Source organism: Dipodomys merriami, unplaced genomic scaffold (genome assembly GCF_024711535.1).
Source record: "Dipodomys merriami isolate MVZ:Mamm:240054 unplaced genomic scaffold, mDipMer1.0.p SCAF_73, whole genome shotgun sequence".
NCBI classification, from domain to species: domain Eukaryota; kingdom Metazoa; phylum Chordata; class Mammalia; order Rodentia; family Heteromyidae; genus Dipodomys; species Dipodomys merriami.
Window position 1 is genome coordinate 479,119 of NW_027206324.1, and position 10,919 is coordinate 490,037.

At 40.7% G+C, this 10,919-nt stretch overlaps 1 protein-coding gene across 1 annotated transcript in view; it reads left to right on the forward strand.

Annotated features, from left to right (window-relative positions):
* The window catches only part of LOC138818287 (protein FAM114A2-like), a 68,543-nt gene extending 59,372 nt beyond the window's left edge, over window positions 1-9,171 (forward strand). The window contains exons 8-9 of the mRNA XM_070009277.1: window positions 6,935-7,063; window positions 8,597-9,171. Coding sequence (XP_069865378.1) covers window positions 6,935-7,063; window positions 8,597-8,620 — 153 coding nt within the window. The 3' untranslated portion in view covers window positions 8,621-9,171. The remainder of the gene's footprint in view (window positions 1-6,934; window positions 7,064-8,596) is intronic.
* Window positions 9,172-10,919: the final 1,748 nt, after the last annotated feature.

A 10,919-nucleotide genomic window follows, 5' to 3' on the forward strand; every position in this document is an offset into this window, starting at 1 on the left:
AGGTGTGAGTTCCGCAAACGAGTCATGAAGGAAAGAGTTGGGGAAAGATGATTTTGGGCAGAGGGGAACACTTGGAGCAAAGGTTGTGAGGTGGGAGACTTGGTGTTTTTGAGGAACATCAAGGTTGCGTGTCACTGGAATGAAATGAGTGAAGAGGGATGGTGGCAGATGCATATGACCCAGAGAAGAGTCTGGTCACATAGGGTCATATAAGCAAGGGCAATCAATGTGGGTTTCTTCTAGAACTTTCCACTGTGGATAATAGCAGGAGGTATCACTATGTGATATGTGCTTTTCAAGGTTCACCATGGTGGCAATGTGGAGAATAAATGAAGAGTGAAAGCCAGGAGCCCTGTGTGGCCATTGTTTAGTACAGGTCAGTGTAGATTAGAATGTCAACAATGGAGTAAAAGTAGTAGATGAAGTAGTGTTTGTTGTTTATTGTTTTTCTTTTTCTTTTTGCTGGTACTGGGGCTTGAATTCAAAGCCTAGCAATCTCACTTAGTTTTTCACTCTAGTAATGCTGAACATGTGAGTGACAGCTGGACTCTTGGCCATTTTGGTGGTTAAGTGGAGATAAGAGTTTCACTGACTATGCTGTAGGGGTTGGCTTTGAACTGTGACCTTAAGATCTCAGCCTTCCAAGTATCTAAGGTTACACGTGTGAGCCACTAGTGCCCAGCTTGTGGAAATGGTTTTGTAAAATGAGACATTAGAACTTGCTCCAAAGATGATGTAGGCTTTTGGCTGAAGCAAATAATAAGATAGATGGTAGAACTATTACAATGAGAAGATGGTAGGAAGAGAAATGTTCTAGCAAGCAGGGAAAGGAATCTCAAATTCTGTTTTAGGCAAATAATTTTGCTTCACCATTGAGAGATAGCCTGGCTAACTGGAGCTGTCTAGTAGACAGGCCTTTAATTCCCCAAGCCTGGGAAAGAGCATTTTGAGTTAGAAATTGCATTTGGTGATTACCAGGGGGAAGGGATCATTTAAAGCCTGGAAAGTGTGGAATATCACCAAAGGAGGAAAAAGAGGCAAGCATACTGCCCAAATTTGTTCTTAGTCTCCACATTAATCACTAGGTGTGGTCAAATACTACAGTCACTGAAACTAGCTACAACTATTGTATTATTTTTTTTTGGGTGTGCCATTCCTGAGGCTTGAACCCAGGGCCTAGGTACTGTGCCTACATGGAAGATTCCTGACTTCCATGATCAGACTTACTGTTTTCCTTCTGACTTTCCTGCCTCAGTAATCTTTCCATGGCTTACAGCCAAGGAGCTTGTCTTGGATGTAAGTGTAAGCCAGTTATCAACAAACCACAGGGTATGTTCAGAAGCAGCCATCTAGGATCTGCTGACTTTGCCCTGGGTCTGCACGCTCCATCCCTGGTCCATAGCAAAGGAACCACAAATGCATAAGTTGATGAACCAATGCTAAAGTGGATGGTTGTGGCTGGGCATGGTTTGGATGTACTGATGAAGCCACTCTAAGGTGGCTTAGGCATCACTGTTGGACCAGGTTTGTTAGATTTTAGAATACATGTTTCAATACATGTTCTAGTCAAGACTGCATACCTTTGTCTCTCCCAATCATCTCACATCCCAAGCAGGGCACACCCCCAAGTTCTCATCTCATTACCCAGTTAAGACTACTTTGCCCATTTTCTGTGCATAGATTCATTTTTCTGAGTAATTCCTTCTTTATTTTATTTATAACACTTAGTACTAAACCACTGGCATTTAATGATTCAGTCTCTCATTATTCTCTGAGAATGTCTTTTATTCTATGGATCTATGAAATCCTTTGGGGCAAAATCTGTGACTTAAAACCATGGCCCCACCCTACACCATAGGACATTGAACATTAATAAGCCCTGAAGCAAGGCCTGTTGTTTTAGAGGTCATCTTTTTAGGAAATCCTTTTCCCAACTCTAATTAAATTAGGGTTTTTAAAATTTAAGTTTGAAACACATTTCACCATCTAGGTAACTATTTTGATTGCATTGGTCTGTTACAGGCTATAAGTCCCTCTCTGCTCCTGGTGATATACAAGGTTTCTACTTAACATGTGAAAAATGGAATGCATAAAAAGATCAGTGAAGGCTGGGAATGTGGCTTAGTGGTAGAGTGCTTTCCTAGCATGCATGAAGTGTGACATAAACAGAAAAAGCCAGAAGTAGTGATGGGTTTAAGTTGCAGAATTCTACCTTTGAGCAAAAAAGCTTAGTGGCAGTTCCCAGGCTGAGTTCAAGCCCCACAACTGGCAAAAAATATCAGTGGAGATGGGCTGTGAATGCAGTGGCCTCATGAACAATTATCTGTGTGGTTGTGGTTTTCACAGTGCAAATTACAGCACACCAGGTCATTCTTTCCAATCTGCATCCCTTCTTCTTGGGAACAAACTCTTCCCTGCAGCATGGGTCTTCCATGGACAGGAGGCCTCATGAAGGCTGATTTATCCTTACCGAGTATAATTGAATCCTTTGGTTTGCACATCTTAGCTCCACAGAAAGCACCGTTCCCAAATGTTAGGGAGAATAAGCAAGTTGGCAGTAGCTAAGCTGGGCTAGGCAGATGGGGTAATGTGAATTTACACATATATACTTTGCCTAGTCCATAGGTTTCAGAGAAAGCATGAAAACTCAAAAACATTTGGAATTTAAGGGGCTTTGAAGAGGCTTAATTCCTTAATGAAAATTAGCATCATTGTTTCTTAGCTATGAATGACTTCAGGAAAAAAAAACTAAAAATGATATTATTTGAAACTGGGTACTAATGGCTCATACCTCTAATCCTAGTGACACAGGAAGCTGAGATCTGAGGAGTGTGGTTCAAAGCCAGCCTAGATAGGAAAATCCATGAGACTCTTATCTCTGGTTAACTATCAAAAAGCCAGAATTGAAGTTGTTGTTCAAATGATAGGCCATCATATTTGAGAAAAAAAAGAACTAAGCCAATGATACCCCATCCTGACCCTGAGTTCAAAACCCACCAGGAAGGAGAGAGAGAGAGAGAAAGAGAGAGAAAGAAAAAAAAAAGAGGGCAGAGAGAGAGAGAAAGATAGAGAGAGTGAGGCAGTGATGGGGGAAGTAATAATAATAGAAATGTAATGACAACAAATCTAAAGAATGTGGCAAAGCCTTTAATAAGTTCTTGAAAAACAAGGGATAGGAGCTCTGCACAAGTAATGGCTGAGGAAGCTTTATTGAAGTAGGATGCCTAAACTGGGCACCTAAGACTCATACCTGAAATCCTAGCTACTTAGGAGGTTTATGGTACAAATCCAGCCTGGGCAGGAAAGTCTGTGAGATTTTTACCTCCTTTTTTTCTTTCCAGTCCTGGGGCTTGAACTCTGGGCCTGGGCAATGTCCCTGAGCATTTTTTGCTCAAGGTTAGCACCCTACCACTTGAACCACAGCACCACTTCCAGCTTTTTCTGTTTATGTGGTACTGAGGAATCAAACCTGGGCCTTCATAAGCATTAAATTCTGGAAGTAGAACTGTGGCTCAAGTGGTAGAGCACAAAAGCTCAGGGATAGCACCCAAGAAAGAGATGGAGCACTAGGACTGGCAACAAAAAGAAAATATGAACTATTTACTTTGTGCCATATCAAGTATTTTGGACTATTTAAAGTATCAAAAGATAGTTCTACTTAAGAAATCATGGCTTAAATGTCTGGGGTGTGTGTGTGTGTGTGTGTGTGTGTGTGTGTGTGTGTGTGTGTGTGTGTGTGTGTGTGTGTGTGTGTCTGTGTGTGTGTTTGTGGTACAGAGAGAGGAGAAAGCATGGAAAGCCAAGAGAGTTCTAAATCTAAGACTTCAGAGGCCATCTTTCAGAGAAAGCCTGCAGAACTGGGAGTAAACTAGATCCAATGCTGTGCTTTGGTCAACTAGTTGTAAGAAAGCCCCAACTGGCCACTGGTGTGGATTGCAGGAAAGAGGATAAGGCAGTAAGAATAGAATTAAAGGGGTCTGAGCCACTCACACAAATTCCAGGTATCATTTCCTGGTTATATGTAGGCCCAACCTTTGATCTTCAGTAAAACCAGGAATTCACAAAAGTGAAAACTTGTAAGAAATAACTGAAATAAATAAATGACTAGAGGTGTTCAGCAGCAAATTTTGGCAAGCAGAACACATGTGAACAGAGCAAAATGGAAATGATCAACTCTGACAAGTGGTGGTGGGGAGCACAGAGAGACTCATGCACAGAGCTAGGCTCTGAGTTCAAGGCCCACGACACAAAAAGGAAGGAGTAATGATCAAAACTTTTCCAATTTTGATTTCTAGCATGAGCCTATATATTCAAGCATTTAGCAGCCCAATAGACTTCAAGTAGAACAAACTGTGATCACTTAACACATTGTAATTAAACCATCAAAGATAGAGAACCTCCAAAATCACACAATTCATCACACACAAGACTTCTTCAATGAGATTATGAACAATTCCACGTAAGAAACCAAGGATGTCAACGCACAACAAGTGCAGCAAATTTACAATGCTAAAAGCTAGACTACACAGAGAAATGAATGAGGTCTTATCTCCAGTAAGCAGCAAAATGCCGAGCTGGAGGTTTGCTTCAAGTGACAGAGTACTATGGAAACCCAGAAATCCAAACAAAGCTAGGTATTCGTTGGTGGCTCATTCCTGCTATTCTAGATAGTCAGAAGCCTGAGATCTGAGGATCACAATTCAAAGCCACCTTGGGCAGGGAAATCTATGAGACTCTTCTTGCCTATTAACCACAAAAACAAAGAATAAAAGCCAAAGTAGAGCTGTGGCTTTACCTTGGGTAAAAGTCTCAGGGACTGGAACTAGGCCATGATTTCAAGCCTAGAACTAGCACCTAAAGAAAGAAAGAGAAAAGGAGAGAAAGAAAACAAAAACAAAACAGAAAGCCAAACAAGAGCACAGATCTATAACTTCAAGCCCCAGCATGCATGTGTAGGTACACACACACACACACACACACACACACCCCAAGATTGAAATACAAGCAGTAATGAGGTTATGTTGAGTAAATCTTTGATGTCCTGAAATCATGAATATAAATGACAACTAGATACCAATTGATATAGATATAGATAGATAAACTCTATAGATTATCTATCTGCTAAAGATAACAGATCTATCTATATCTGTAACAGATTATCTGTAGAAATTTTATCTCTCTCTCTCTCTCTCTCTCTCTCTCTCTCTATCTATCTATCTATCTATCTATCTATCTATCTATCTATCTATCTATCTGGCTATCTGTCTACATAGAGAGTGCGAGACAGAGAGAAAACAATCTTGGGGCTTGAACTCAGGCCCTGGACACTGTCCCTGAGCATCTCTAACTCACGGCTAGCATGCTACCACTTGAGCCACAGCTCCAATTCTGGCTTTTTCTTTTTAGGTGGTACTGAAAAACTGAACACAAGGCTTCATGCCTGCTAGGCAAGCACTCTAACACTAAGCCCCATTCCTAGCCCCTAGTTAAAGGTTTTTAAACAGAAGTACTAGAGTTCAAACTGAGAGCCTCTAGCTACTAACTAGATCCCTCTTCCTCTGCAGGGGATCTTGTACTTGAGCTGACTCCCCTAGCCCCTACCCTTCATCACTTTGGATTACAAAGCAATTGATGAGGACCTAATAGGAAATGTTGATGTTTTCTTTTACCTCATCGATGGTATTGACTACTGGTAACTCCTACCAGAAGTGGATTTTGACCATGAGTTGCTCCTATTTTCACCACCAAGTTAAGTGAAAGAGAATGGAGAGATGCCCTGTGACCCATTGATCCTAGTGCAGGGAATCCTGAATAAAAGGAAAGAATTGTGCATACAAATGTGGTAAATTCACAAAAGGAAGAGAAAAGCATCCTGTACCTGGCTTTACCTCCTGATTCCCCCTTCACCTCCATGGTTGAATCTTACTTGGCCATATTTGCAACAATGTATCCTTCTTAGCAGTACTTCCTGTGCCTCAGCCACAGGTTTCAAGTTGCTTTTATTTTCAGGGTTTGTTTTGTGACTTCATCTTTTTGTATGGCCTTTTAATTTATTTTTTGTATTTTTTTGTCCATCATGGGGCCTGAATTCTGGGCCTGGGCACTGTCTCTGAACTCTTCAGTTCAAGACTAGCTAGCACTCTACCACTTGAGCCACAGTGCCATTTCTGGTTTTTTTTCTGCTTATGCGGTAGAGAGTAGCCTTGAGGAAGTAAGCCCAGATACAGCACCTAGGACTTGGTTTCAAGCCCCAAGACTGGGACACACACACACACACATACACACACACACACAAACACACACACACACACACACACACACACACACACACACAAGCTACCTACCTTTATGTACGAAAGATACTTAGGTTCTGTGCTCTCTTAAAATGTTTCTAATCATGTACAGTTGTGTAAGTATCTCTCATTTTAAATGATCATTCTTCCCTTCTGTTTAAAAATGAAATTATGAGAGCCTGGTATCCATGGCTCACACTTGTAATCCTAGCTATTCAGGAGGCTGAGATCTGAGAATCACAGGTCATTGCCAGCCCAGGCACAAAAGCCCGTGAGCCTCTTATCTCCAATAAACCACCAGAAAACCAGAAGTGTGCTGTAGCTCAAGTGGTAGAGCACTCGCCTGGACTGAAGAGCACAGGGACAGCACCCAGGCCCAGAGTTTAAGCCCCATGACCAAAAAAAATAAAAAGAAAAATTATCAGAAAAAATATTTTTGTAAAGCAGATATTTTCTAAGGCCAAAAAACCTTCAGAATTTCTGGTCCATAAAATGTTATGTGCATGGTCTTTCTGTAACTCTCCAATGTATATTCCTATATTTTTAGGGGAAGTTTATATATAGCTTTTACTGTACTACTCAGAAGAGATTTATGCTCAAATATCTAGCACCCTTGAATATGCAGTCCCATGACTTTGCAGGAAAAGAATGGAAAGAGATGGAAACCCACGACAGGAATGAAAGGGAGTAAGGCAGTTTGCACTTCTTACTCACTGTGCTCTCAACAGCAGGGGAGAAGGTGGAGAGGACATCAAATGGCACAGATACTGGTAAGGAGTTTTCATTCGCTTTGGCAGTGGTTTCTCCTACAAAAGGGAGATGTATAAGCACAAAAGAAAGGTTCATTGACATTTTTGCTTTATTATTATGTGATTTATTTTTTAAAAAATTGAGCCATTTTTGCCTACAAACACAAAATACTTTAGGATGAAGGCTAATAAGATAAGCAGTCTTAAATTTTCATTTCATTTCAAATATAAAAGTATTGATCTAGTCAGGTGCTGGTGGCTCACGCTTGTAATCCAAGCTGCTCAGGAGACTGAGATCTGATGATCTAGATTCAAAGCCAGCCCAGGCAGGAAACTCCATGAGACTCTTATCTCCAATAATCGACCAGAAAACTGGAAGTGGTGCTGTGGATCAAGTGGTAGAGCACTCGCCTTAAGCTGAAGAGCTGAGGGACAGTGTCGAGGTCCAGAGTACAAGCCCCATTACTAGAAAGATAGATAGATAGATAGATAGATAGATAGATAGATAGATAGATAGATAGATAGATAGATAGATAGATAGATAGATAGATCTAGCTGGGCACTGATGGCTTAAGCCTGTAATCGTAGTTAATCAAAAGGCTGACATTGGAGATTTGCAGTTCGAAAGCCAGACCAGGCAGAAAAGTCCATGAGACTCCTGTCTCGGATAAACTACTCAGAAAAAGCTGGAAGTGGTGCAGTGGCTTAAGTGGAAGAACTCTAGCCTTGAGTACAAAAAGGGTCAGGGATGGTGCCAGGTCCTGAGTTCAAGCCACAGAACTAGCAAAATAAAAAGTATGTATCTACACAAGAGTAGAGTAAAAAGTTTCAGTGACATGACCTTCTAAACAAGAGGAAACTATAGTCAGAAACAGATCAATTGCTGGCAAGGGCTGTGAACAGACACAAAGGTGTGGCTACAAACTGGCATGAAGGAACACCCTCAGGTAAGCCTCATACATACAGAAACTATTCTTTTTTTGCGGGGGGGTCCGGTCGTGGGGCCTGAACACTGGGCCTGGGCACTGTCCCTCAGATCTTCAGCCCAAGGCTAGCGCTCTAACACTTGAGCCACAGCACCACTTCTGGCTTTTTTCTTTTTGCTTATGTGGTGCTGAGGAATTGAACCCAGGCCCTCATGCATGCAAGGCAAGCGCTCTACCACTGAGACACCTTCCCAGCCCAGGAACTATTCTTTATTTGTGTATTACAATATACTGTGATTATGTAGTATAAATATAGCTATGATTCTATAGTATAAACATAAATATTATTTCTCAATACAGTGTCATATTGCAAAAGAAACAGTATACAAATTGTAGCTCAACTTTGTCCTAGAAGACTATCCTGATTCTTAGTAAGGGAATCAATATACATTACAAAAATGAATATGTTTCAAAAATAATTGTTCTGTTTTGCCTTTAGACATCTCTTGCTAGATCAACAAGTACATCAAGTAATTTAACTATGTTATATCAAATACTGTATTATGGAGAGAACTTTTGCTTTCCAGTAAAGTAAATAAGCTTGTATTACACTTGCCTTCCTACACAGCAACTGGAAAACCAGACAAAATAGAAGAAAGAACTATTTTCAGACTGGAGAAAAGACAGAACAAGACTTTGGTCCAGGAGAAAAGAAAAACAAAGTGAACCCTACAGTTGTGCTTTCTGCCTAGAGAAAAGTTCCAAACCACAACACACAGAGGAGAACCTAAAGCCAACAGAACTCTCACAGGCAAAATAAGTCAGGGATAATGTCTGGAGTCAGGGAAGGCTGAAGCAGCTACCACATGAAAGTCAGAAAACTTCAGAAGATGCAGCTATGTAAGTAAAATGTTCCAAGAATCTACAGATGTGCCCATGTGACTTTATCTGAATAATACCCTGTTCAAGCACTAGGTAATTCCACAAAGCTGGAAGAGGAACTACCTGAGTAGTAAGTGACACAATCCCCAAAGCTCAAGCTAGGCTGAAACATCAGGTTTCTAGGCAACCAAAGTGAACAGACTTCATTGAACACCTGAGGGCTAAGAGTGAATTCAGAAAAATTAGGGCTCAGCAGTAAAGATAAACTAGTCTTTAAGAATGAAGGTTACATTAGACTCACTATAAATAAGCCAAACAGAAAGAGGGAGGGGTGACATTGTCCAAAAAGAAATGTACTCTTTACCCAACTTATGAAACTGTAACCCGTATCTTTATAGTAACAATTAAAAAAATTTAAGTATGAATCTGAACTATGTATATCATGACTAACTGCCAATTAATGGAAAGTAGAACTGGGCCATTGGTGGCTCATGACTGTGTTCCTAGCTACTCAGGGGACGGAGATCTAAAAATCACAATGGAAGGAAAGCCAGGGCAGAAAAGTTTGTGAGGCTCTTATCACCATTTATTTATCCAGCAAAAATCAGAGGTATGGGTCAATTGCCAGCTTTGGGAGAAAGGGGGCAAGGTAGACTTTTAAGCCCTGAGTTCAAGCCCCAGTTCCAGAACACACACAATGAGAGAGAGAGAGAGAGAGAGAGAGAGAGAGAGAGAGAGAGAGAGAGAGAGAGAGAGAGAGAGAGAGAGAGAGAGAGAGAGAGAGAGAGAGAAATAGAGAGAGAGAGAGATTGAGGAATAAACCGAAGGAAAAAAAGTAAAAGAAAAAAGAAATAACTTCATACAGTACATTTAAAACAACAACAAAACCCTCTTGTTCTCATACCTTGGAGTTCATTTCAATCTTATTCATAGCTATTTAACTATAGGACTAACAAATGAGGGAAACCATGGGACCTATTCTTTGGGTATGGCTTACTTCACTTAATGTGATTTTTTCCCAAGTCTTTCCATTTTTTTTTTTACAAAAGGGCATGTGTCATTCTTTCTGATGGAACCATTGAATTCCATTGTGTATGTGTGTGTGTGTGTGTATGTGTGTGTGTGTGTGTGCGTGTGTGCACGCGCGTGCACGCACATATATATATCACATTTTCTTGGTCTACTCATCTACTGAGAAGCATCTGGGTTGTTTCCATATCTTAGCTATGGTAAACAATGCTGCCATGAAAATGGATGTACTGTTAACTTTAGTGTGGCCTTGTTTGTGATTGTTTAAATGTTAGAATTTAAAGAGAATGGTCAATAGCAAATGAGTCAATTTCATATTTATTAACTATTTTATTAAATTTAAAATGTAAATTTGCTGGGGGGATGGATCAGTTACGGGGACCAGGGAGGGTATGAGTGTATATATTGTGGGGGAAGCCCAGCTTCCTTGATATAAGCAATTGTGCATATGACATCAAGTTCTCTACTAGTGCAGACATAGAGCATTAAGTATCTCAGTTGTACACCCTCCAGGATTTGCTCTTCATTATCAGCTGTGAGGGTCTATGTGTACCAATATTCTGGCTGAATAAGAAACACCCCATCAGGCATGTTAAAGCATGAATCTTCAGTTTTGCTCCCAAAACACTCAGGTGTTCAAGTAACCTGCTTGCAATGACCTGGAGAGTTCTCTCTCCAGACTCTGAGCTACCAGACTTTGCTTCTTTCAAAAGAGAATTTACTGGAAGTATTCAGAGTCTCTGATTCTTGCTGCATGGCATTAATAAATTGGAAGAGAGAGAGAGAACTAGACAGGATGAGGATTTTCAGGGAGAGATTCTAGGCCTCTTTGGCATGATCACAAGGAGACCCGTGAGTGAAAGTAACACATGCACAAAATTATAAAAATTCAATACCTAAGCCTATATGAAATAACACTGCAAAAATCACAGATCATGCTGTCCACATGTTCTTTTTCTTTTGTCACTCATGGGGCTTGAACTCTGGGCCACGTGCTGTACCTCAGCTCTTCAGTTCAAGCTAGCGCCCTACCACTTGAG